We start from the raw sequence: 26,101 nt of genomic DNA, 5'->3' as shown, positions 1-26,101 counted from the left end.
GCAAACCAGCAATTTGTGTAGGGTTGGAGAGAACACCTGGGGATGATCTGTTGGCATTGGGGCCATAGAAGAGCAGATGCTCATTTCCCTGCTTGTCATAGTTACTCCATTAGGCACACAGTTGTGGTACGTGTACAAATTGAGTTGCCTCTGCTCAATAAGTTTGGCCTAAGAAATGGTGTTGTTCCACCTGATCCATTCATTTCTGTGTGTATGTTCTGTAACTCTTGCCTTGCTTGTTGTCATGAGCTACAGCTCGTCCTCAGGGTGTCTGACCACATGTGGAAGGTGCCATCTGTTCCAACTCTCTGAGTGCAGGCACAGTTCCCGTACACACCTTTGAGGTTCAGAGCTGTAAAGAGGAAGGCTTTCCTAGGTGTACGTGTGCTCCCAGAGGCACACTTGTCTGCAGTGGAAGAAAGCAAAACCATCTCTGCTGCAGTCCTGTAGAGTGGTAGAGTGGCAACCCAGCCTGGCCAAGATTTCCATGCACAGACTGGGTGTCAGTGGGATAACACATGCAGAGTGTCCCCCACATGGTCCCCCAAAACATGATGACCACTCAGTTGGAGAGACATGGGTTTGACAGTTGGACTGTTAGATGGATAAGGAACTGGCTGGCTGGCTGCGTCCAAAGAGTTACGCTCAATGGCTCAAGGTCCAAGTGGAAACCAGTAACATGTTATGTTCCTCAGGGGCCCGTACTGGGACTGGGACTATTTAGTATCTTCATCAATGACAGAGTCAGTGGGACTGAGTGCACCCTGTGCAAGCTGGTTGGTGCAGTTGATTCGCTGGAGGGAAGGGATGCCATCCAGAGGGACCATGACAGTCTGGAGGACTGGACCGTGCGAACATCATGAGGTTCAACAAGGCCAAGCGCAAGGTCCTGCACCTGTGTTGGGGCAATCCCCAGTTTCAGTACAGGCCGTGGGATGAATGCGTTGAGAGCAGCCTTGTGGAGAAGGTGGGTGACAACTGGGACATGAGCAGGGAATGTGCACTTGCTGCCCAGAAATCCAGTTGTATCCTGGGCTGCATAACCTTATTGTGCCTTGTACAAAGGGGGCTTAAAAGAAAGATGCAGAAAGAGTTTTTGCCAGTGCCTGTTGTGACACGACACAGGGTAAGGGTTTTAAGCTGAAAGAGGGTAGATTTCTTCCATAGATTTCTTTCCATAGACAAGAGATGTTTTGCAATGAGGGTGGTGAGACAGTGGAAGAGGTTGCCCAGAGAAGTTGTGGATTGGCCACCACTGTTCAAGGACATACTGGATGGGGCTTAGAGCAACCTCATCATTTGAAAGGTGTTCCTGCCCATGTCGGAGGGGTGGACTACATGGTCTATAAAGGTCCCTTCCAACCCAAACCATTCTGTGATTTTCTGAAAGACTCCAGGTGGCTTTGCACTTTCCTATTGTCAGACCCTCTGGTACAGAGATGCAAAAGAATACATTCCTCAGTGTAACGGTTCTTCTACCTACAAGAAAACAGAATAACGGGACGATATTCGTAGACTTACTTGAGCAAAAGGAAGAAATGCAGGGAAGATGGACACCCTTTGCAGGTCGGGCATGCCAGGTTTGAAATTACCGTTGCCCCATTCTGCCTCTGCGTGCTTACTGATTTCTGCAACACGAATATTTCCTTCTTGGTATTCGTGACAGGCAAGGAAAGCAGAACTCAAAATACCTGGCAGAGTGCTAAAAAGCTCTGAAAGTCTTCCCCTAGCTAGTGCTGCCAGGACTATTTGGTTCTGAGTCTTGACTGGACTCAAGGCGATGACCTAAAAGCAGCCGACAGCTGCTATCTCGGGTACAAAGGCCTTTGGAGCTGCAGCAAGCGAGTGCTTCTGGCTCGGCGGGTCTAATGCAAGGGAGACCCCAAGGCTGGGTGGAGCCAGCCGAGAGCGGCCAAAAGCCCGTCCCGCCTGGAGCGCGGCCATCAGCCGGCTGCGGTGTCGTCGCGGCGCCTCCGGGTGCCGCTGTTGGCCGCCGCGGAGCGGCGCTGGAGCCGGAGCCGGAGCCGGAGCCGCCGCAGCGTCCTGCCCCCGCAGGCTGCTGGCTCGCACGGCGCCGGCCCTTCTCGGCAGCGGCACGGGCAGCAGAGGCGAGAGGCGGCGCGGCGCGGGGAGCAGCGGCGTCCGAGGCGGCGCCGAGATCGCTGGCCTGCGGCGGCCCCTGCGCTCGCTGCAGAGAGCGGCTGGAAGGAGGGGAGGAGAGCGCGGCGAGCGCTGCCCAGAATGGCGGGCGGGCCGGGGCCGGTGCCGGGGCGGGTGCCGGGGCGGGTGCCGGTGCCGAGCCGCGGGCGAGCAGCCGGGCGAGTGCTGCTGGCCGCTTTGCTGCTGGGCTCGTGGTGCCGGGCGGCGCCGGAGCGGATCCGCTACGCCATCCCCGAGGAGCTGGGCAGAGGCTCGCTGGTGGGGCCGCTGGCGCGGGACCTGGGGCTGAGCCCGGCCGAGCTGCCGGCACGCAAGCTGCGGGTGGCGTCTGCCGCTAAAAGGCAGCTGAAATACTTCACGGTGAGCGAGGAGACCGGGAACCTGTACGTGAGCGAGCGGCTGGACCGGGAGGAGATGTGCGGCGAGTCGGCGTCCTGCTCCGTCAGCTTCGAGGCGCTGGTGCAGAACCCGCTGAACGTTTTCCACGTCGAGGTGGCCATCCAGGACGTTAATGACAACACACCGGCCTTCAGCAAGCCTGCTCTGGACCTCGAGATTGGTGAATGGACGCTTCCCGGTGCTCGTTTCCCGCTGGAGATGGCCCGAGACGCGGACGTGGGCAGCAACTCGCTGCTGACTTACGAGCTCACTGGCGACCCGTCCTTCTCGCTGGCCGTCAAGGAGAGCCCGGATGGAAGCAAGCAGCCGGAATTAGTGGTGGAGAGAGCGCTGGACCGTGAGAAGCAGAGCTCCTTTCAGCTGGTGCTGACGGCGGTGGATGGCGGGGAGCCGGTGAGGTCCGGGACGGTGCAGGTTCGCGTCAACGTGACGGACGCCAACGACAACGCGCCCGTGTTCAGCAAAGGCGTGTACGAGGCGCGAGTGCGGGAGAATCTGCCGGCGGGGTCGCTGGTGCTGCGGGTGCGAGCCACGGATGCGGACGCGGGCTCCAACGGGCGGGTCTCCTACTCCTTCGGCAACGTCCCGGACGGCGTCCGCGCCTTGTTCAGTGTCGACAGCGACAGCGGCGAGGTCAGGACGGCGGGGCCGCTCGACTTCGAGGAAAGGAGCAAGTACGGCTTCGGCCTGGAGGCGAGGGACGGGGGCGGGCTGACGGCTCACTGCAAGGTGCAGATAGACATCACCGACGAGAACGACAACGCGCCCGAAATCACGATGCTGTCGGTGTCGAGCCCGGTGCCCGAGGACGCGCCGGCCGGCACGGTGGTGGCCGTGGTGAACGTGAACGACCCGGACTCCGGGGAGAACGGTCAGGTGTGGTGCGAGCTGTCGGGCGAGGCGCCGCTGTCGATCGTGGCGTCGTCGGGCGGCTCGTACAAGGTGGTGACGTCGAGCGCGCTGGACCGGGAGCAGGCGGCCGAGCACCGTGTGACGGTGGTGGCCCGGGACCGGGGCATCCCGGCGCTGTCGAGCCGCACGGCGCTGGTGCTGGAGGTGTCGGACGTGAACGACAACGCGCCGGTGTTCGAGGAGGCCGCCTACAGCGCCTACGTGGCGGAGAACAACGCGGCGGGCGCGGCGGTGCTGCGCGTGCGCGCGCGGGACGCGGACGCGGGCGCGAACGGGCGCGTGAGCTACTGGCTGGCGGGCGGCAGCGCGGGCGCGGCGCCGTACGTGTCGGTGGAGGCGCGGAGCGGCGCGGTGTACGCGCAGCGCTCCTTCGACTACGAGCAGTGCCGCGAGTTCGCGGTGGCGGTGCGGGCGCAGGACGGCGGGGCGCCGGCGCGGAGCTCGACGGCGACGGTGCGCGTCTTCGTGCTGGACCGCAACGACAACGCGCCGCGGGTGCTGTGGCCGGCGGCGGGCGCGGGAGCGGCGGCGGGAGCGGCGGGGGCGGCGCCGGTCCCGGCCGCGGCGCCGTTCGAGGTGGTGCCGCGGTCGGCCGAGGCCGGGTACCTGGTGGCCAAGGTGGTGGCGGTGGACGCGGACGCGGGGCGCAACGCGTGGCTGTCGTACGAGCTGGTGCAGGCGCCGGAGCCGGCGCTGTTCCGCGTGGGGCTGCACAGCGGCGAGGTGCGCACGGCGCGGGCCGTGTCGGAGAGGGACGCGGCGAAGCAGCGGCTGGTGGCCGTGGTGAAGGACCACGGGCAGCCGGCGCTGTCGGCCACGGCCACGCTGCACGTGGTGCTGGCCGAGAGCTTGCAGGAGGCGCTGCCGGAGCTGAGCGAGCGGGCGGCGGGCGCCGACTCGCCGGCGGAGCTGCAGTTCTACCTGGTGCTGGCGCTGGCGCTGCTCTCCGCCCTCTTCCTGCTGAGCGTGGCGCTGGCCGTGCTGGCGCGGGTGCGCCGGGCCGGGCCGCCCGCCGTGCTGCGCTGCCTGGGCGCGCAGCGCTTCTCCGTGGCCGGCGCCGCCTTCCCGGCCGACTTCTGCGAGGGCACCTTGCCCTACTCCTACAACCTGTGCGTGGCGCCGGGACGCGCCGTCGCCGAGGCCGCTTGGCTGCCGCCGCCGCCGCCGCTGCCCAGCCTGCCCGCGGAGGAGCTTGTCGGCGGGGAGCCCTGCGGGAAGCGGAGCCCGAGCAGCAGCGCCGGCGCGGGAGAGCCGCCCGCCGACGCCGACGCACCGCAGGTCTGTAAGCCCGCGCGGTCCTTGTCCCTGAGCCTTTCCCAACCTCACGCCGAGGCTGCTGCGCTGTGCTGCGCTGTGCTGTGCTGCGGGGTCTTCCTGCGGCTGCTGGGGCGGTTACTGCCGGCCTCTCTTTCCACGAACGAATGACACACTCCTGCGCCGTGTCCTTCTTGGCAGCAGGCTCAGTGGAGAGGTTCTTGCCATCCAGCTTGTGCTGCAGAAAATGCTACAGGTATGCTGTAGCTCCTGGATAGAACGAGTTCTTCTGATGCTGGACGTTCACAAGCCAAAAAACCCCCCCAACAAACTAAAACAAAACCCCCACGTTTTTTCCTTTTGCACTCTGAGCAGGCATTTAGTGATGGCACTTTTTTGGTTCATCGCGTGTTCAGGTTCAGCTGAGTAGTTTTCTTTACAAGGCGTGTGCTGTGTAAGATGGTATGTGGATCCTTTCTGTGCCGAATGAGTTCCTTGGGCCTTTGTGAACCTCCGTCCTTCTCCTCCTGGGTTTCCCGGGTGCTGTGGCTGATCCGTGTATCCGCGAAGCAATGAAAGAAGCAAGAGGGTAACCCCGTCCCCTTCTGGGCAGGCAGTAGGCGCCGGGACTTTCGGGTTCATCGGGGGGCGCAGGTTCATGTTCAGCTGAGAAGTTTAGACTAGGAAGCTCGTTTTGTCTGAAATGTTACTAACGGTGAAGGCGGATCCTTACTGCCTAGAGTGTGATCCGCTAACTCTACGTGACGGGGTCGCTGGGTCTTGCTGTGTCTGCTGGGGCGGTTACTGCCGATCTCTGTTGCCACGAACGAATGAAATAACCCTGTGCCGTGTCCACCTTGGCATGTGCAAACGGGCGTCATCAGCGGTCACCCGCGTAGGCTCAGTGGAGAGGTTCTCGCCATTCCACTTGTGCTGCAGAAAATGGTACAAGTGTGATGAAGCTCTGCTTGACGTTTTGTGTTGGTTCATTTTAATGTTTTTAATTTTAATTGACGAGATCTGGAAAATGGGGTTGACGCTCGGTGTTGGAGATTTTTCCTGAGTGCTTTTTCCCAAGGCGATGTACTTGCAGCTGGGCGACGGCTGAGGAATGCCCCGTTGGTTAATGCTGTTTCATTGTGTTGCACTCCCAAAGGAAACGTGCGTGTGGCTCCATGAATGGAGAAGTTACAGACTGTTGTTCTGCCTCTCCATCTGTCGAGGGCAGGCTGCTGCAGAAATGGAAGTACTACGGAGGCCGAGCCGTATTTCCCAGGCATTCTTTCTCGGAGTGATGTGTGCAGTTATTTCACTTTTTTTTGTTCCGTTATTGTTTTACTCTTCTTGACTTGTCTTTTTACGCAAGGGTTAATCCGTAGAATAGTATCTCCCCCCCCCCGGGGAAAACAAAACACAACACAACACACACACCCCGCCCAAACCAACCCAAAACCAAGAAGCAAACAAAAAACCCCCCCAAATGACCTCCATCGGTGTTTGTATTTCAGAGCCTGTTTTCTTTTTGGTATACCCCTTCCCCCCAAGAGTTTTACTTCGTTGCGTCCGCCAGTTTACAAGGAGTTTACAAGGAGTGATCTCTTCCCATCCTGAGAACACATCTCAAACCAAGAACGAAATACGCAAAATGACAACAGTTAGTCACTTGGATAAAGTCAATTTGCACATTTACAAATGGTCCGCATAGTTTAGAGTGTGCAGTAGTACTTGTCTCTCGCTGACCTACAGTATTTTGTTGAAAAGATGTCCTACACACATGAAGATTAAGGAATCAGATGAATACTTTACTAACTAATCACTTTTTCCTGAGGCGATAGACTTGCACCTCGGTGATGGCTGAGCAAAGCCCCGTTGAGTGATGATGTTTCGGTGTTGGACTCCCAAAGGAAACGTGCGTGTGACTCCATGAATGGAGAAATTACAGACTGTTGATCCTCCGCCTCTGCCGTGTGCCCTCCCATCTCTCGAGGAAAGGCTGCTGCAGAAATAGGGGCACTAGCGAAGCTGACTAATATTTTCCAGGCATTCTTTCTCGAGTGATTTGTGCAGATATTTCTCTCTTTTTTTTTGTTCCCTCTTTTTTTACCTTTCCCAATCTGTCTTTTTCTGGAAGGGTTATCCCGTAGAAAGTGAAATTTAAAAAAAAAAAAACCCCAAACACAACAACAACAAAAAACCCCACCCCCACCCCGCCATGAAACACAAAACCAAAGCAATTCGCATTTTGTATTTCAGAGTTTTCTTTTTTTGTATCCCCCATTTCCCTAAGAGTTGTTCTCGTGAAGAATTTTCCCTATGCTGCTTTTTGTTCTGTAATGATACCCTGACAGAGAGTGTGTGTGCATCAAGAGTTACTCTGGAATGGAGCAGTAAGTCCTCATGGTAAGCAAGGCCTGTAGTGTGTGTAAGGGTACAAGGACAAATTGCGAATTCCTCAGTGGTTGAGGAAAGGGGAGAAATGGAGGCTGCTTCAGAGCGGGCTCCGGTGTGCAGGGGAGAAGCGGCAAGTCGAGAAGGAAGAGCAGTCCCTGAGGAGGAGGACTCCTTTTGAGGGGGGGATCTCCATTGCTGCCTTGTGCTATGGTTCGGGGTTTGGGAAACTGATGTGGCTGGTGGCGTTCGAGTATGAGGCTGTTTTCATCTGCAGAAAGGGTGAGGGAAATGTCAGTGAAGCACTCGGAAACCAGTGCAATTCGTGGTGGAAATACTGCTGTTGGAGTAGTGGGATAAGACTCGGCAGCGCTGGGTGCCTGCAGTGCCGGGAGGAGGCTGCGGGCGCCGCTGTTGACCGAGGAGGAGCGAGAGGAAGGCCGGAGCGCTGCAGGCAGCCCCGCCCGCTGCGGCCCGACTCGCTGGCTGGCTGGCTGGCTGTGTGGGCGTCCGGGCGGTCTGCGAGCGTCCCCGCGGTGCGGAGCCGTGCTGCAGCGAGGCGGAGGGGCCGTCGGCAGCGGCCGGGAGCGGCGAGACGAAGCCGGATCGGGAGCCGGCTCGGGAGCCGGAGCGGGAGCCGGCTCGTCGGTGGGCGGTGGAGCGGTGCCGGCGGTGAGGCGGCGGCGATGTGGGCTGCGTGGAGACGGTGGGGCCGGCGTGAGCGATCCCTGCTGTGGTGCGTGCTGGTGGCGGCGTGGGAGGCGGCGTGGGGGCAGCTGCGCTACTCGCTTCCCGAGGAGATGCCGAAGGGCTCGTTCGTGGGCGACGTGGCCAAGGACCTGGGGCTCGACCTGCCGGCGCTCCGACATCGCGGCGTCAGCGTCATAAACAGAGGTCGGACGCAGTATTTCGCTCTGCACGGGAAGACGGGGCATTTAGTGACGGCGGAGAGGATAGACAGAGAGCAGCTCTGCGAGAGCGTTCAGCAATGCGTGCTGCGGTGTGAGGTGTTAGTAGAGGGGGAAATGCAGGTTCACGGAATCGAAGTGGAAATCACGGACATTAACGACAACGCCCCCAGCTTCCGAGAACCTGAAAAAGAACTGAGAATGAGCGAGACGACAGCCCCGGGTTGGCGGTTTCCCCTGGCCGAGGCTCTCGACCCGGACGCGGGATCGAATTCCGTGCGGAGGTACGAGCTGAGCGGCGACGAGCACTTCTCGCTGGCCGTGCAGGCGGGCCCCGGCGGGGAGCAGCGTCCCGAGCTGGTGCTGGCGAAGGCGCTGGACCGGGAGGAGGCGGCGTTTCACGAGCTGGTGCTGAGGGCGAGCGACGGCGGCGAGCCGTCGCGGACGGGCACGGCGCGGATCCGCGTGGCCGTGCTGGACGCGAACGACAACGCGCCCGTGTTCAGCCAGGCGGAGTACACGGTGCGTGTGCCGGAGGACGTGCCCGTGGGCTCCGTCCTCGTCACCCTCACGGCCACCGACGCCGACGAGGGGATGAACGGGCACGTGAAATACTCCCTGAAGAAAATCACAGAGAAAGCCTCGCAGATTTTCCAGCTGGACACCGAGACGGGAGCGATCACCGTGCTGCGGAGTCTGGACTTCGAGGAAATCTCCTCACATGAACTGGAGGTGCAGACACATGACGGAGGAGACCTTTTCGATACGGCGAAAGTCGTGATCACGGTGATAGACATCAACGACAACGCGCCCGAGATTTCGGTGCGGTCAACGCTGAGCGCGATCTCGGAGGACGCCCCGTCGGGGACGGTGGTGGCCCTGCTGCACGTGCAGGACCGGGACTCGGGGGCGAACGGCGAGGTGCGGTGCAGCATCGCGGAGCGGCTGCCGTTCCGTCTGGAGAAGACCTTTGAGGACTACTACCGCGTGGTGACGGCCGAGGAGTTGGACCGTGAGAAGGTGTCGGAGTACAACGTGACGGTGCGGGCGGCGGACGGCGGGTCGCCGTCGCTGTGGAGCAGCGCGGTGCTGGCGCTGCGGGTGCTGGACGTGAACGACAACGCGCCGGTGTTCGCGGAGGCGCGCTACAGCGCCCGGCTGCCCGAGAACAACGCGGCGGGCGCGCTGGTGCTGACGGTGCGGGCGGCGGACGCGGACTGGGGTCAGAACGCGCGCGTGCGGTACCGGCTGTCGGAGGGGCGCGTGCGGGGCGCGCCGCTCTCGTCCTACGTGTCGGTGCAGGCGGAGACGGGCGCGCTGTACGCGCTGCGCTCCTTCGACTACGAGGAGGTGCGCGAGGTGGGGCTGTGGGTGCGGGCGGAGGACGGCGGGGCGCCGGCGCTGAGCAGCAACGTGTCGGTGCGGCTCGTGATCGTGGACGAGAACGACAACGCGCCGCAGGTGCTGTACCCGCCGCCGGCGCCGGCGCCGGGCGCGGGCTGGGCGGGCGTGGAGCTGGCGCCGCGCTCGGCCGAGCCCGGGGCGCTGGTGGCCAAGGTGGTGGCGGTGGACGCGGACGCGGGGCAGAACGCGTGGCTGTCGTACGAGCTGGCCAAGGCGACGGAGCCGGGGCTGTTCCGCGTGGGGCTGCACAGCGGCGAGGTGCGCACGGCGCGCTTCCCGCTGGCCCGCGACGCGGCGCGGCAGAGCCTGGTGGTGGTGGTGAAGGACCACGGGCGGCCGGCGCTGTCGGCCACGGCCACGCTGACGGTGGTGCTGGCCGAGAGCGTGGCCGAGCTGCTGTCGGAGCTGGGCAGCGCGGCGGCGGCGCCGGGCGAGCCGGCCGGCAGCCTGACGCGGTGGCTGGTGGTGGCCGTGGCCGCCGTGTCCTGCCTCTTCCTCGCCTTCCTGCTGCTGCTGCTGGCGCTGCGCCTGCGGCGCTGGCGCCGCTCGCAGCTGCTGGCGGCGGGCAGCGGCGCCTTGCGCGGCGTCCCGGCCTCGCACTTCGTGGGCATCGACGGCGTCCGCGCCTTCCTGCACTCCTACTCGCACGAGGTGTCGCTCACCGCCGACTCGCGCAAGAGCCAGCTCCGCTTGTCGGGCGGCAGCTGCTGCGACACCCTCCCGGCCCGGCCGCCGCCCGCCGAGCCCGCGCCGCTGCTCGGGGAGGACCCTGCCGGCGCCCGCCGCGCCGACCCCGCCGCTGCCCCGGTGAGTTCCTCTGACCGCGCTTGCTCCGCGACGCTTGCCTCCGCTGCTCCTCCGCCCTTTCCCCCGCTCCGTCTCCTGCGAAGCTTCGCTCAGCAGCGCGCTCTGTGCTGCCGCCTCTTGCTCGCGGGCGGTGAACGTGGGAGTGGGGGAGGCAGCCGGAGCGTGGGGCTGCCCTGGGCTGGGGTTTCGTTCCAGCGGGGCTCTGGGGGTTTGTCACGCGCCAGCCGGTGGCTCATTTTGTCCCCTGACGGCGGTAATTCCGCTTTTCCTGCCGGTATGAGCTCTTCGGAGCGGATGTGGCGCCTGATTAGCACGCGGGAGGCAGCAGCAGCGTGGGATATGTTCCCGACGGCGCAGGTGCTGGAGTGGGGGGCGAGTGTCTTGAAACGGAGCGTGAAAGGCCCCGTGCCTAACTGAGCTGCTCGTCGTTTCTAGTCTTCTCAGCTCTTCTATTTCTCCACGATAACGTGGTGATAACGAGTTCGGGAGGGGTCGATTGCAGGTGCGGGGCGAGATTTAAGGAGGGGGAGACTGCCCCTGCGCAAATGTTCACTGACCCAGCCTTTTCTGGAGGACGGCTTCTCTTTTCTTTCTTCTTAGAGCCTCGATGTTATTTTCGCAGAAGACTGGTGAGCAGACATGCGTATCTTCCTTTAGCAGGGAGATGTGAAGGGTTCTGTATGAAGCCCGTGGTGTGATGGTGGTGTGGGTTGAAGACAACCGTTTGATGACACGTGCTTGTAAATTTTGAGGGTCGAAGAACATGATGGAAGTTGTGAAAAGTTGGAGAGGAGAATCTGGGGCTCTGTGCGTGAGGAGGTGCTGAAGGACCCAAGAGCTATGCTTTGCTCCTTTCCTTGTTCAGTGTCCAGCTGTAGTATCATGCAATGTGAGTTTCTTCTTCCCAAAGAAGTTTGGCTCGAAGAGGTGTTCTTCCTTCTGTACTGGGAGCCCTGGAGGGTCTTCCCGTGTGTTTGCAGGTTGTTGTCAATACTTAACAAACAGCTTAATTAAGTACTCGAGGATAAAGGCCATAATGAGATCTTTGGGAAGAGCAAATTGTGTATTCACTACCATCTAAACACCTTCATTATGCACCTTCTCTAAGTGCCTTCATCCAGAAGGCTATGTCCTGATCCCTTCCTTTCTGCAGCTGCTAACTTCTTGCCTTGCTCATTGGAATGATCTGAAGGTGGGCCTTGTTTTCTCATAATGTACTGAGCACCAAATTTGTTATGTTTCCTTGACTGTCCCGTACGTGCCTTTTGTGTCTAGAGGTGTAAAGAGGAAGACTTCCATAGACGTATTTCCTTAAAAAGTTACTGGAGGAAGTGCTCTTGCTTGTCACAGGCACATGGTGAGAAGTCAAGAATTACCCATAGTGAGGAGAAGTTACCAGTGCAAATTTTCATTCCATGGAGTCTGTTTGCAAATGATGATGATCATTAACAACTATGCGAGCTGTGAAGTGTTTGAGGAGAGTCTTGGGGGTGGTAGTTATTGAGCACAGCGCTACATTTTGCATTAAGATTTAAGCGTGATGTATCTTCCAGGTTGCCCCTGTGTTGAAGCAGGATGATGGTGTCTTTGAGTTGATACTTTGACGACTGAGTGTTTGTTGGGGCTGCATGTGGCTTCTGTGCTTCAATGTAATTCAATATATATTTTTATATGTAATTCAAATGTATTTCAAAATATATTGAATATGTATTTCTTCAAAATAGTGTTATGAAAATCGTGTTATGAGCATGCATCCTTGCTGTGATCCTTGTTGTCAGGTAAGGAGCAGTGGTGTGTGCAACTTTTTCTTTCAACGGTGCCTGTCTGCAAAGGTAGCTTTTGTGTTGTGTGATGTTTGGGCAGGGGGACAAATTCTGTGTGTCCAGAGACAGAAAAAGTTTGCTGTGGTGTGATGTGAAATGTCTGAAAGATGTAAAGATGGCGTGAAAGTTCAGTTGGTCTTAGTTATTGGGTGAGGCCCACCGTTGTGTTTCCCTGCATTTTCCTCTTCTTCATTGTCCTGAGGCTTGACTTTGGGGAACTGTGGCTATGGTCCGTGGTGTGAGCTTCTGTGCGAGGCTCCTGTGGACTTTTTGCCAACTAGACACTCTTCTTGTGTACCAACTGCAGTTGACATAAGCTGAAATGTTCAGCTATGATTCCTTCACTTCTGCAGGTTTCCCATTCATGCCTTGTGTTTGGGTTTGGGGTTTTTTTGGGTTTGTTTTTTTGGTTTTGGGTTTGTTTTTTTTTTTTTTTGGTCCTGGTCTGAAGCTCAGGCTCATTCTGGCTGGTAACCCTTACAGCAGCTGCCAAGACAATGACTTTGATGTATCTCTGTTTCCCTAAAATGTCACTGAATGAAATACTCTTTCACCTGTGTCTGACGTATAGCCAAAGTATTGGCTATTGTCCGTGGTGGAACTAAAGACTGCAAATGCGGAGCAAGGAGGGTGAGACATTGGTTTCCAAGCAGGAAAATCCGTGCGTCAGCGTGGTTTTGGTTGAGCAATGGCTGTGCCATTCATGCTGTGACCCTGGATTCCCTGTCCTCAAAGTCAGGGAGTGACGGTCCTCCAGTCATAAAATAATTGCACAATAAATGTGTATGTAGAATGATGGCGCATGGGTAGAATGGCTCCTGATTCCTGTGTGAAACCTCCTTTATCCATCTCTAGCTCCCTGAAAGATTGCAATGTAGAGTTTCTTCATAGCTGTAATTACACTTGCTTTCAGGCCTTTCTTTCCTGGAAGGTCGTGTTTCCCATTTCTGGATTTTGCTTTTGCATTTGAAACTGTGAGCGTGGTTTTTGCAGCAAATATTTCCTTCAGCCACCTAAGGCGGAATTTTATATGTGAGGAAAATGAATCAGGACCTAAAAGAGAATCTGTTGTAATTTCTCAGAAACGTAACCTTATCGACCCCGTGTATAACCTCCTGTGACGGCTTAATAATTTGTACTTTATGTGCAGCCTTATTCCTCTTGCATATCATTATATGCTCATGTATGTGGTAGCACTTGCTCTTACGTAGTTTGTTATTTATTATCATTGAAAGCAGTGTGTGAGGAACAGAATACTATATATTCTTAATAACTGTACTCATTAGAAAGATTCTCTTCGTTTTCTGTGCCCTTTACCAGCCAGTGAACAGTTTCATTCATAGGATGGGTCTATTAGAATACACAATTGTTTTTGTCCTGAATGGCATGTTAGTTGAGGTGTTTTTCTCAAGTTTGTCTTTGTTTCACTCAGTTAACACTCTTGTGATATCACACGTGCTTGTAAATTCTGAGGGTCAGAGAACATGATGGGAGTTGTGAAAAGCTGGAGAGGAGAATCTGGGCATCTGTGCATGAGGAGGTGCTGAAGGACCCAAGAGCTAAGCTTTGCTCCTTTCCCTGTTCAGTGTCCAGCTGTAGTACCATGCAATGTGAGTTTCTTCTTCCCAAAGAAGTTTGGCTCGAAGAGGTGTTCTTCCTTCTGTACTGGGAGCCCTGGGAGGGTCATTCTGTGTGTTTGCAGGTTTTCATCAATTCTTCGCAAACAGCTTATTTACGTACTCTAGGATAAAAGCCTAGAGTAAAGGGAGCTTTGGGAAGAGTAAATTGTGTATTTGCTATCTACTAAACACCTTCATTATGCACGTACTCTAAGTGCCTTCATCCAGAAGGCTATGTTCTGATCCCTTCCTTTCTGCAGCTGTTAACTTCTTGTCTTGCTGCCTGGAATGATCTGAAGGTGGGCCCTTGTCTCTGACAATGTCTTGAGCACCAAATCTGTCACATCTGAATGTCCCATACATGCCTTTCGTGTTTAGAGCTGTAAAGAGGAAGACTTCCATAGATGTGTTTCCTTAAAAAGGTACTGGAGGAAGTGCTCTTGCTTGTCACAGGCACGTGGTGAGAAGTCAAGCATTACCCGTGGTGGTGAGAAGTTGCCTATACAACTTTTCTTTGCATGGAGCCTGTCTGCAAATGATGATGATCATTGAGAGCCCTGCGAGCTGTGAAGTGTTTGAGGAGAGTCTTGGAGGTGCTGTGTGTGTGAGGAGGTACTGGCGGAGATACACATGTTGCTTGTGAATTCCCAGGGTTCATTGCTGGACTAGATCAAATGAGTCAGAAGGTGTTTTATTTCTGGAGATCCCACTGCTCAGATTCCATGTGACCAAGCTGTGGGTTCATCAGATTACTGCTTTCCTGCTGCATGATGTTTCCCATGCGTGGCAGTTATTGCGCATAGACGTGCAATTTATGTGAAGATTTGAGCGTGATGTGTCTTCCAAGTTCCCATGTGCTGAATTAGAATAGTAGTCTCTGAGTTGGTACTATGCGACTGGATCTTTATTGGTGCTGCATATCACTTATGCACTTGAGCACATTTTACAATTCTTCAAAACAGTGTTATGAAAATTGTGTCATGAGAAATGTCTTTGAATGCATCTGTGATGTGATCCTTGTTGTCAGATAAGGAACAGTTGTGTGTGCAACTTTTCCTTCAGTGGTGCCTGTCTGCAAAGTTAGCTTTTGTGTTGTGTGATGTTTGGGCAGGGGGACAAATTCTGTCTGTCCAGAGGCAGAAAAAGTTTGCTGTGGTGTGATGTGAAATGTCTGAAAGATGTAAAGATGGTGTGAAAGTTCAGTTGGTCTTAGTTGTTGGGTGAGGCCCACAGTTGTGTTTCCATGCATTTTCCTCTCCTTTACTGTCCCAAGACTTGACTTTGAGGAACTGTGGCTATGGTCTATGGTGTGAACTTCTGCATGAGGGTCTTGTGGACCTTTTTACCAACTAGATACCCTTCTTGTGTACCGACTGCAGTTGACATAAGCTGAAATGTTGAGCCTGGCTTCCAACCAGGAAAATACGCGCGTCAATGTGGTTTTGGCTGAGCAATGGTTTAATTTCATGCCTGGTTAATTAACCATGGTGAAGTTAACCATGAGTCAGCAGTGTGCCCTCGTGGCCAAGGTGGCCAATGGTGTCCTGGGGTTCATTAAGAAGAGTGTGGCCAGCAGATCGAGGGAGGTTAATTTCCCAGAAGACTTAGCTTGAGAATGAGGCCCGTGATAAGGTGTTTATGCATACGGCTTCATATTTGTGGCAGATAAGCAGGCCTGATATTGGAAAAATGGCTGAGACCTGTTGACTCTTTCTTCAAATGAAACCCCCTATGGTGCAGTCCAGAGTAAGACTTTAGGGCCACACTTGCAGCGTGAGATATGAATGACTTCCAGGTGCTCTCTGGGATGAATTTCCACACGCGCAGTGAAGAGCAAGAAGACTTCCCGGTGACTTTCTCTGACAAGACTCTGTCTTATAATGCTTCTTGCCTTGCTTGTCTGATTCACGGCCTTGGGTTTTTTTCTTTACCAGGTCCCATACGGATGTCGGTTTACTTGTAATTATCAGCATAGCTTTGTTTAGCAATGTGTCATGTGTTGGTGCCTCTTGCTCTTCCTAGAGTGGGAAAGGCAGGAGGTGTGAGATTATCTTTGTGTTCCTTTTTTGTTATGGGGAACAGGTCTGAACGTGACCTCAGTAGAAGTCACATCTCTGTGGAAGAGTGCGTGTGATAAAAGAGGGGAGGAGATTCCCCCTAAACCATGAGTTTGATGAAGCCGTTCTCTGTTGGGTGACCACTCCTCTGGCTGTTTATCCTTTGTGAGCTTTGGAATCCTTCTTTTTGTTCTGAGAATGTTGGTGAGGAGACAGATGTACCTCCCTTCCTGGTGTGAGTGTACTGCATCATGCTCTCCTGATAGAAGGAAGGCAAAGCTTTGTTCAGCAACGTGCTGTGTGCTGGTGCCTCTTGCTCCCGGGAGGTGAATGTGGGATTGTGGCTCAGCCTTGCAGTGTGTGTGGGTGGCAGGAGAAGTGAGGCTACTGTTTTTATCATGTCATAACTGTGTTACACACTCTTCACTGTCCCAGTCTCTCCTGGATAACGGCTCCTCTTCTACTTTTACAACCTGTGTGTTTCTTCTCTGAAGTGTAGCCAAGAGATAACGTAGCTTCATTTTAGCACAGAGCTCTAAAGATGTGTTATGTGAGGTCTGTGGGTGATCCTGGTTGTGAGGGGTTGGTGATGTGAGTCCTGGCAGGTGTTTGTGAGGGGCTGTTAAAGGACACAAGAGAGATGGTTTGCTGCTTTCCCTGTTCAGTGTCCCGCTGTAGTGGTATTGTGCCATGGAGTTCCTTCTTCCGAAGTAAGTTTGGGCTAAGAGAGGTCACTGCAGCTGCATTGGGAGCCCTGGGAGGTTCCTCCTGATTGTTTGCAAGCTGTCATGATGTTTTTAACAAACAGCTTACTTCTGTACTGATGGCAAGTGCCATAATGGGAGCTTTGGGAGGAGGCAATGATGTTTTCGTTCCCTATTACTAAATACCTGAATTATGTACCTTCTCTAAGTGCCATAATCTAGAAGGACGTGTTCTGATCCTTTCCATTCTGCAGGTGTTAACTCCTTGCCTTGCTCTCTGGAATGATCTGAAGGTGGGCCTTTATTTTCTGATAAAGTGTGGAAGATCACGTCATTATTTTTACCTGCCTGCCCCGTACATGTCTTTTGTGTTTACAGCTGTAAAGAGGAAGACTTCCATAGACGTGTTTCCTTAAAAAGTTGCTGGAGAAATGCTCTTGCTTGTCACAGGCACATGGTGAGAAATCACGAATTACCCATGGTGAGGAGAAGTTGTCTGTGCAAGTCTTCTGTCCATGGAGCCCGTCTGCAATGATGAAGATCATTGATAACGATGATATTATGAAGTTCGTGGTAAGCATGACAACCTCTGAAGTGTTTGAGGAGGGTCCTGGGGGTGCTGTGTGTGAGGAGGTCCTGGTGGAGACACGGCATGTGTTTTGTGAATTGCCAGGGTTCCTTGCTGGACTACATCCAATGAGTCTGCAGGTGTCTTATATTTGGGTGTTGTGAGGTCATCAGTTTGCTTTGCTATCATGCGACATTCCCCGTGAATGGTAGTTCTTACCTTTCTTGTCATCATGAGGTAAATGTGGGCAACTGCGGTGTCCAAGAATGTTTCTTAAAATGTCACTGGAAGAAATGCTCTTGCTTGTCACCGGCACCTGGTGAGAAGTCAGTGCAGGATCAGCAGGAGACTGGCCTGGAAGCAGGACACGAGGGGGTTGTACACTCCACCTGGCTGGCTGTTGCTTTAATATCATGCCTAGTGCTAAGGCCTCTGACCTTAGCCTCAGCCCCCTTTTCCTGCATCCTGAAAGGGGTGACCAATCCCCTGATGCGTTGGTCTGCAAGTAATAGCCATGGAAGTGCAAAAATGACTCAGGTGGTATTATTTCTAGTAATTACTCTCTGAAACGTCATTTTTCCATCTATGTGTCCCTGTTAGACTCCAATGTAGATTTTTGTCATGGTGGTATTAAGCTTTTCCCAGCCTTGATGTGCCTTCAGGTGTCATTAATGACATAATTGCTCAGATGAAGTAACTGCCCGTGTGCATGATGGTGTCTTTGAGCTGCTACTTGTGACTGGGTCTTTACCTGAGCTGCCCATTTTACATTTTTAATGAGTGTGATGAGCAGAGACGTCTCTATGCGTGCATGTGTGTTGTGATCCTTGTTCTCAGATGAGGAAACCCTGTGAGCACAACATTTCCTTCAATGATATCTGTCCGCAAAGTTATCTTTCCTGTTGCGTGATGCTTGGGCAAGGTGAAGCATTCTGTCTGTACAGAGAGAGGGCAGGTGGAAGAGTTTACTGTGGTATAGTCTGAAATGTCTAAAAGGTTCAGTTTCTCCCAGTTGTTGTATGGGTCCCATAATTCTGGTCCTGTGCATTTTTGTTTTGTTATTGTCCAAATTTACTCCCATGTGTCATCCTCCCATGTACTTTTCACCAACTAGATACTCCTCCTGTGTAGCTACTACAGGTGAGATAAACTGAAATGTTAATCTATGATGCCTTCACTCCTGTGGGTTTCACATTCCTTCTGTGATTCTTCTCATGTTCGAAACCTGGGCCTCATTTTGGCTGATAGCCCTTAAAAGTAGAGATGGGTTTTGATGATCAGGCTGGGAGAGCAGTTTCCATGCGGACCTTGGAGGTGTTCAGCTGCCAAGACAAAGACTTTGACATGCTTCTGTTTCCCTAAAATTCCTCCTGTGGCTGATGCATGGGCAAAAGTTGGGTGTTGTCTTTGGTTCAACTATAGGCTGTGAAAGGAGAGCAAGGAGGGTGAGAGGCTGGCTGCCAACCAGGAAAAGAGGTGGGTCAATGTGGTTTTGGCTGGGCAACGGTTTGATGGCATGCCTGTGCCATTTATGTTACCATCCTAGCTTCACTGTCCAGAAAGGCCATGGTGATCCTTGGATAATAAAGTAGTTGAGCATAAGTGTGTACCTAGAAGGATGATGCATGGGTAGAGCAGGTTATAATTCCTCTGTGAAACCTCCGTTATTCCTCTCTGTCTCCCTGGAATGTTGAGGTGCAGAGTTTCTTGACAGTTGTACTGACACTTTCTTTCAGGCCTTTTGTTCCTGCGAGGTCGTGGTCCCTTTTTGCCATTTCTGGATAGTACTTTTTAATTTGAAACTGTGAGTGTTGTTTTGCAGCAAATACTTACTTCCACCACCTGAAGACAGGACTTTAGGTGTGAGGAAAATGAAGCAAAATCTAAACCAGAATCTCTTGTATTTTCTCTTAGCTTGAGCAGGAAGCCCATGGTGAGCATTGAATCTGTAGGGAGATTAATGGGCCACAGAGTAGAAAAAAACAGGTGATGAATATTTCAAAAAATGAAACTCCCCACTATGTAGTGCAGAGTAAGGTTGAAAGTTGCACTTGTAGCTTGGGACCTGAATGACTTCCAGGTGCTCTGGGCAATGAATTTCAATGTCCACGGTGAAGCCTGAGACATCCTCACAGTCACTTCCCTCTGACATCTTTTTCTCCTTTGAGGCTTCTTGTGTTGCTTGTCTCGGTTTTGGTTTGTTTTGATGATGTTGTTTTTTCCTTTCCCTGGTCTCCTCTCTATGTTGTTTTATTGACAAGGAGGAGGCTATCTTCCATTGTGCGTTAGTGCCTCTTGCTGGTAGGAGAAGAAGGCAGGAGATGTGCGGGTACATTTGTGTCATGTTTTTGGTAGGGAGAGTAGATGAAAGCATGATTACAGTAGCAGTTGCATCTCTGTGGAACATTACATATGATAGAAGAGGGGCTGAGATTCCCCCCTTAAGCTGATGGCTTGATGACCCCTTCTCTGTTGGATGACTGCTCCTCTTTGATTTTGGTTGTTTAACATTCGTGTGCTTTTGAATCCTTCTCTTTCTGCTGAGAATGTTGGTGAGCAGACAAATGCATTTCACTTCTTCCTGTGATTGTACTACATTATCATCCCATGATATGTTTTTCCCAATTATGAGAAGGTCAGAAGCAAACCTGCAATTTGTGTAGGGCTGGAGAGAAGACAGAAGAGCTTGTGGCGAGGGGAAGTGTAGAAGTTCCTATTGTCATTTTCCATCAATGTGTCCTTGTAAGGCTACGATGTAGAGATGTAACCGTTAACACAACCTTGTGCCCCATGTAGCACATTGCAGTTTGAGTTGCTTGTGCTCAGTAAGTTTGGCCTAAGAAATGTTGTTATTCCACCTGATCCGTTCATTTCTGTATGTTTCTAACTCTTACCTTGCTTGTTGTCATGAGTCCTAGGTGTACGTGTGCTCCCAGAGGCACACTTGTCTGCAGTGGAAGAAAGCAAAACCATCTCTACTGCAGTCCAGTAGAGTGGCAGAGTGGCAACCCAGCCTGGCCAAGGTTTCCATGAACAGGCTGGGGGTCAAGGGGACAAGGCATGCAGAGTGTCCCCTACATGGTCCCCCAAAACATGGTGGCCACTCAGTTGGAGAGACATGGGTTTGACAGTTGGACTGTTAGATGGATAAGGAACTGGCTGGCTGGCTGCGTCCAAAGAGTTACGCTCAATGGCTCAACATCCAAGTGGAAACCAGTGATGTGTGGTGTTCCTCAAGGGCCCGTACTGGGACCAGGACTATTTAGTATCTTCATCAATGACAGAGTCAGTGGGATTGAGTGCACCCTGTGCAAGCTGGTTGGTGCAGTTGATTCGCTGGAGGGAAGGGATGCCATCCAGAGGGACCGTGACAGTCTGGAGGACTGGACCATGCAAACATCATGAGGTTCAACAAGGCCAAGTGCAAGGTCCTGCACCTGTGTTGGGGCAATCCCCAGTTTCAATACAGGCCGTGGGATGAATGCGTTGAGAGCAGCCTTGTGGAGAAGGACTTGTGGGTACTGGTGGGTGAGAAATGGGAACATGCACTTGCTGCCCAGAAATCCAGTTGTATCCTGGGCTGCAGGTCGAGGGAGGGGATTCTCCCCCTCTAGGCAATTTTGGGTGACCCTGCCTGGAGTACCGTGTGAAAATCTGGGGCCCACACTACAAGATAGACATGGACCTGTTAGAGCTAGTCCAGAGCAGAGCTACAAAAATTGTGAAAGGGCTGGAATGTCTCCACTCTTAAGAAAGTCTGGAAGAGTTCAGGTTCTTCAGCCTGGAGAAGAGAAGGCTCTGGGGAGCCTCAATGCACCTTTTCAATAGAGAAAGGGGGCTCATGAGAAAGATGGAGAGAGAGTTTCCACCAGGGCCTGTTGGGACACGGCATGGGGCAAGGGTTTTAAGCTGAAAGAGGGTAGATTTTGATTTTCCATAGGGAAGAACTGTTTTGCAATGGGGGTGATGAGACAGTGGAAGAGGTTGCCCAGAGAAGTTGTAGATGTGCCACCACTGTTCAAGGGCGTACTGGATGGGACTTTGAGCAATCTGATCATTTGAAGGGCGTCCCTGCCCATGGCAGAGTGGTGGACTACATGATTTTCTCAAAGACTCCTGGTGGCTTTGCAGTTTCCCATTGTCAGTGCCTGCAGTGCGGAGCGGCAAAAGAAGGAATTTTTGTGACTTGGGAAAATAATGAAGGTCATTCTGCTATCTTAACATAGAGCTATGCGCCTTACCTTTGTGGTGATACAATTCTCCGTGTCATGGTTCTTCTCCCTAGAAGAAAAAATAGTAAGGGGAGAAATGTCAAAGACTTCGATGAGGAATAGGAAGAAATGAAGGGAAATGAAAGTAAAATGGAAAAGAAAGTCTTCTGCAGCTATAAAATTCTTTACTGATCTTATAGTTCGATCTGATTTTATTACGTGCAGCTGAGTTGCTTTTTGCTCTGCCCCAGCTACTATTTGGTTCTGAGTCTTGACTGGACTCAAGGCGATGACCTAAAAGCAGCCGACAGCTGCTATCTCGGGTACAAAGGCCTTTGGAGCTGCAGCAAGCGAGTGCTTCTGGCTCGGCGGGTCTAATACAAGGGAGACCCCAAGGCTGGGTGGAGCCAGCCGAGAGCGGCCAAAAGCCCGTCCCGCCGGGAGCGCGGCCATCAGCCGGCTGCGGTGTCGTCGCGGCGCCTCCGGGTGCCGCTGTTGGCCGCCGCGGAGCGGCGCTGGAGCCGGAGCCGCAGCCGGAGCCGGAGCCGCCGCAGCGTCCTGCCCCCGCAGGCTGCTGGCTCGCACGGCGCCGGCCCTTCTCGGCAGCGGCACGGGCAGCAGAGGCGAGAGGCGGCGCGGCGCGGGGAGCAGCGGCGTCCGAGGCGGCGCCGAGATCGCTGGCCTGCGGCGGCCCCTGCGCTCGCTGCGGAGAGCGGCTGGAAGGAGGGGAGGAGAGCGCGGCGAGCGCTGCCCAGAATGGCGGGCGGGCCGGGGCCGGTGCCGGGGCGGGTGCCGGGGCGGGTGCCGGTGCCGAGCCGCGGGCGAGCAGCCGGGCGAGTGCTGCTGGCCGCTTTGCTGCTGGGCTCGTGGTGCCGGGCGGCGCCGGAGCGGATCCGCTACGCCATCCCCGAGGAGCTGGGCAGAGGCTCGCTGGTGGGGCCGCTGGCGCGGGACCTGGGGCTGAGCCCGGCCGAGCTGCCGGCACGCAAGCTGCGGGTGGCGTCTGCCGCTAAAAGGCAGCTGAAATACTTCACGGTGAGCGAGGAGACCGGGAACCTGTACGTGAGCGAGCGGCTGGACCGGGAGGAGATGTGCGGCGAGTCGGCGTCCTGCTCCGTCAGCTTCGAGGCGCTGGTGCAGAACCCGCTGAACGTTTTCCACGTCGAGGTGGCCATCCAGGACGTTAATGACAACGCGCCGCGCTTCCTGCGGGACAATTTCCAGCTGGAGATCAACGAGTTCACTTCTCCCGGCGCCCGGTTTTACTTGGGCGTCGCCGAGGACGCGGACGTGGGCAGGAACTCGCTGCAGGGCTACGAGCTGGAGGCCAACGGGTACTTCGCGGTGGAGGTGAAGGAGAGCCAGGACGGCAGCAAGTTCGCGGAGCTGGTGCTGCGCCGCGCGCTGGACCGGGAGAGCGAGCAGAGCCTGCGGCTGGTGCTGACGGCGCTGGACGGCGGAGAACCGCCCCGGAGCGGCACCGCCCAGCTCTGCATCAACGTGACGGACGCCAACGACAACCCACCCGTGTTCGCGCAGGACCGGTACCGCGCGAGCCTGCGGGAGGACGCGGCGCGGGGCTCGACGGTGGTGAACGTCTCCGCCTCCGACGCCGACGCCGGCACCAACGCGCGCATCACCTACGGCTTCGGGGAAACTCCGGCCAAGGTGCTTCAGACGTTCGCGGTGGAGGCGGAGAGCGGGACGATCACGCTGCAGGAAGCGTTGGACTTCGAGGACACGCGGGCGTTCAGCCTGGCCGTGGAGGCGAGGGACGGGGGCGGTCTGGTGGCGCACTGCAAGGTGGAGGTGGAGGTGCTGGACGTGAACGACAACGCGCCCGAAATCACGATGCTGTCGGTGTCGAGCCCGGTGCCCGAGGACGCGCCGGCCGGCACGGTGGTGGCCGTGGTGAAAGTGCGGGACCGGGACTCCGGGGAGAACGGTCAGGTGTGGTGCGAGCTGTCGGGCGAGGCGCCGCTGTCGATCGTGGCGTCGTCGGGCGGCTCGTACAAGGTGGTGACGTCGAGCGCGCTGGACCGGGAGCAGGCGGCCGAGCACCGTGTGACGGTGGTGGCCCGGGACCGGGGCATCCCGGCGCTGTCGAGCCGCACGGCGCTGGTGCTGGAGGTGTCGGACGTGAACGACAACGCGCCGGTGTTCGAGGAGGCCGCCTACAGCGCCTACGTGGCGGAGAACAACGCGGCGGGCGCGGCGGTGCTGCGCGTGCGCGCGCGGGACGCGGACGCGGGCGCGAACGGGCGCGTGAGCTACTGGCTGGCGGGCGGCAGCGCGGGCGCGGCGCCGTACGTGTCGGTGGAGGCGCGGAGCGGCGCGGTGTACGCGCAGCGCTCCTTCGACTACGAGCAGTGCCGCGAGTTCGCGGTGGCGGTGCGGGCGCAGGACGGCGGGGCGCCGGCGCGGAGCTCGACGGCGACGGTGCGCGTCTTCGTGCTGGACCGCAACGACAACGCGCCGCGGGTGCTGTGGCCGGCGGCGGGCGCGGGAGCGGCGGCGGGAGCGGCGGGGGCGGCGCCGGTCCCGGCCGCGGCGCCGTTCGAGGTGGTGCCGCGGTCGGCCGAGGCCGGGTACCTGGTGGCCAAGGTGGTGGCGGTGGACGCGGACGCGGGGCGCAACGCGTGGCTGTCGTACGAGCTGGTGCAGGCGCCGGAGCCGGCGCTGTTCCGCGTGGGGCTGCACAGCGGCGAGGTGCGCACGGCGCGGGCCGTGTCGGAGAGGGACGCGGCGAAGCAGCGGCTGGTGGCCGTGGTGAAGGACCACGGGCAGCCGGCGCTGTCGGCCACGGCCACGCTGCACGTGGTGCTGGCCGAGAGCTTGCAGGAGGCGCTGCCGGAGCTGAGCGAGCGGGCGGCGGGCGCCGACTCGCCGGCGGAGCTGCAGTTCTACCTGGTGCTGGCGCTGGCGCTGCTCTCCGCCCTCTTCCTGCTGAGCGTGGCGCTGGCCGTGCTGGCGCGGGTGCGCCGGGCCGGGCCGCCCGCCGTGCTGCGCTGCCTGGGCGCGCAGCGCTTCTCCGTGGCCGGCGCCGCCTTCCCGGCCGACTTCTGCGAGGGCACCTTGCCCTACTCCTACAACCTGTGCGTGGCGCCGGGACGCGCCGTCGCCGAGGCCGCTTGGCTGCCGCCGCCGCCGCCGCTGCCCAGCCTGCCCGCGGAGGAGCTTGTCGGCGGGGAGCCCTGCGGGAAGCGGAGCCCGAGCAGCAGCGCCGGCGCGGGAGAGCCGCCCGCCGACGCCGACGCACCGCAGGTCTGTAAGCCCGCGCGGTCCTTGTCCCTGAGCCTTTCCCAACCTCACGCCGAGGCTGCTGCGCTGTGCTGCGCTGTGCTGTGCTGCGGGGTCTTCCTGCGGCTGCTGGGGCGGTTACTGCCGGCCTCTCTTTCCACGAACGAATGACACACTCCTGCGCCGTGTCCTTCTTGGCAGCAGGCTCAGTGGAGAGGTTCTTGCCATCCAGCTTGTGCTGCAGAAAATGCTACAGGTATGCTGTAGCTCCTAGATAGAACGAGTTCTTCTGATGCTGGACGTTCACAAGCCAAAAAAACCCCAACAAACCAAAACAAAACCCCCACGTTTTTTCCTTTTGCACTCTGAGCAGGCATTTAGTGATGGCACTTTTTTGGTTCATCGCGTGTTCAGGTTCAGCTGAGTAGTTTTCTTTACAAGGCGTGTGCTGTGTAAGATGGTATGTGGATCCTTTCTGTGCCGAATGAGTTCCTTGGGCCTTTGTGAACCTCCGTCCTTCTCCTCCTGGGTTTCCCGGGTGCTGTGGCTGATCCGTGTATCCGCAAAGCAATGAAAGAAGGAAGAGGGTAACCCCGTCCCCTTCCGGGCAGGCAGTAGGCGCCGGGACTTTCGGGTTCATCGGGGGGCGCAGGTTCATGTTCAGCTGAGAAGTTTAGACTAGGAAGCTCGTTTTGTCTGAAATGTTGCTAACAGTGAAGGCGGATCCTTACTGCCTAGAGTGTGATCCGCTAACTCTACGTGACGGGGTCGCTGGGTCTTGCTGTGTCTGCTGGGGCGGTTACTGCCGATCTCTGTTTCCACGAACGAATGAAATAACCCTGTGCCGTGCCCTTCTTGGCATGTGCAAACGGGCGTCATCAGCGGTCACCCGCGTAGGCTCAGTGGAGAGGTTCTCGCCATTCCACTTGTGCTGCAGAAAATGGTACAAGTGTGATGAAGCTCTGCTTGACGTTTTGTGTTGGTTCATTTTAATGTTTTTAATTTTAATTGACGAGATCTGGAAAATGGGGTTGACGCTCGGTGTTGGAGATTTTTCCTGAGTGCTTTTTCCCAAGGCGATGTACTTGCAGCTGGGCGACGGCTGAGGAATGCCCCGTTGGTTAATGCTGTTTCATTGTGTTGCACTCCCAAAGGAAACGTGCGTGTGGCTCCATGAATGGAGAAGTTACAGACTGTTGTTCTGCCTCTCCATCTGTCGAGGGCAGGCTGCTGCAGAAATGGAAGTACTACGGAGGCCGAGCCGTATTTCCCAGGCATTCTTTCTCGGAGTGATGTGTGCAGTTATTTCACTTTTTTTTGTTCCGTTATTGTTTTACTCTTCTTGACTTGTCTTTTTACGCAAGGGTTAATCCGTAGAATAGTATCCCCCCCCCCCGGGGAAAACAAAACACAACACAACACACACACCCCGCCCAAACCAACCCAAAACCAAGAAGCAAACAAAAAACCCCCCCAAATGACCTCCATCGGTGTTTGTATTTCAGAGCCTGTTTTCTTTTTGGTATACCCCTTCCCCCCAAGAGTTTTACTTCGTTGCGTCCGCCAGTTTACAAGGAGTTTACAAGGAGTGATCTCTTCCCATCCTGAGAACACATCTCAAACCAAGAACGAAATACGCAAAATGAC

The 26,101-nt window shown here is 55.8% G+C and overlaps 3 protein-coding genes across 3 annotated transcripts in view; all 3 read left to right on the top strand.

The window, feature by feature from the left end:
• Positions 1-26,101, top strand: part of LOC129212957 (protocadherin gamma-C5-like) — a 160,703-nt gene that overhangs the window by 22,841 nt on the left and 111,761 nt on the right. The gene's annotated exons all lie outside the window — the stretch shown is intronic.
• On the top strand, positions 1,878-11,062 carry LOC129212972 (uncharacterized). Its single transcript, XM_054842238.1, has 3 exons — positions 1,878-4,862; positions 6,271-6,379; positions 7,182-11,062. The coding sequence occupies exons 1-3, from the start codon at positions 2,242-2,244 to the stop codon at positions 10,647-10,649; spliced, it is 6,198 nt and encodes a 2,065-aa protein (XP_054698213.1). The 5' UTR covers positions 1,878-2,241; the 3' UTR covers positions 10,650-11,062.
• On the top strand, positions 21,602-24,625 carry LOC129212707 (protocadherin gamma-B5-like). The gene has a single exon (XM_054841668.1). The coding sequence runs from the start codon at positions 21,971-21,973 to the stop codon at positions 24,623-24,625; it is 2,655 nt and encodes an 884-aa protein (XP_054697643.1). The 5' UTR covers positions 21,602-21,970.

The sequence above is a fragment of the Grus americana genome, chromosome 14, assembly GCF_028858705.1.
Source record: "Grus americana isolate bGruAme1 chromosome 14, bGruAme1.mat, whole genome shotgun sequence".
Classification (NCBI taxonomy): domain Eukaryota; kingdom Metazoa; phylum Chordata; class Aves; order Gruiformes; family Gruidae; genus Grus; species Grus americana.
Note: the sequence above shows the minus strand (reverse complement) of the source record. Positions and strands in the feature narration are given on the sequence as shown.

Excerpts from the sequence above, each read along its gene's own strand:
- LOC129212972 (XM_054842238.1), top strand. The coding sequence starts at position 2,242 with ATGGCGGGCGGGCCGGGGCCGGTGCCGGGGCGGGTGCCGGGGCGGGTG. Across the intron at positions 4,863-6,270 it reads TTCCTGCGGCTGCTGGGGCG|AGTTTTACTTCGTTGCGTCC; the intron begins GTTACTGCCGGC and ends CTTCCCCCCAAG. Across the intron at positions 6,380-7,181 it reads AAATACGCAAAATGACAACA|TGGTTGAGGAAAGGGGAGAA; the intron begins GTTAGTCACTTG and ends CGAATTCCTCAG.
- LOC129212707 (XM_054841668.1), top strand. The coding sequence starts at position 21,971 with ATGGCGGGCGGGCCGGGGCCGGTGCCGGGGCGGGTGCCGGGGCGGGTG.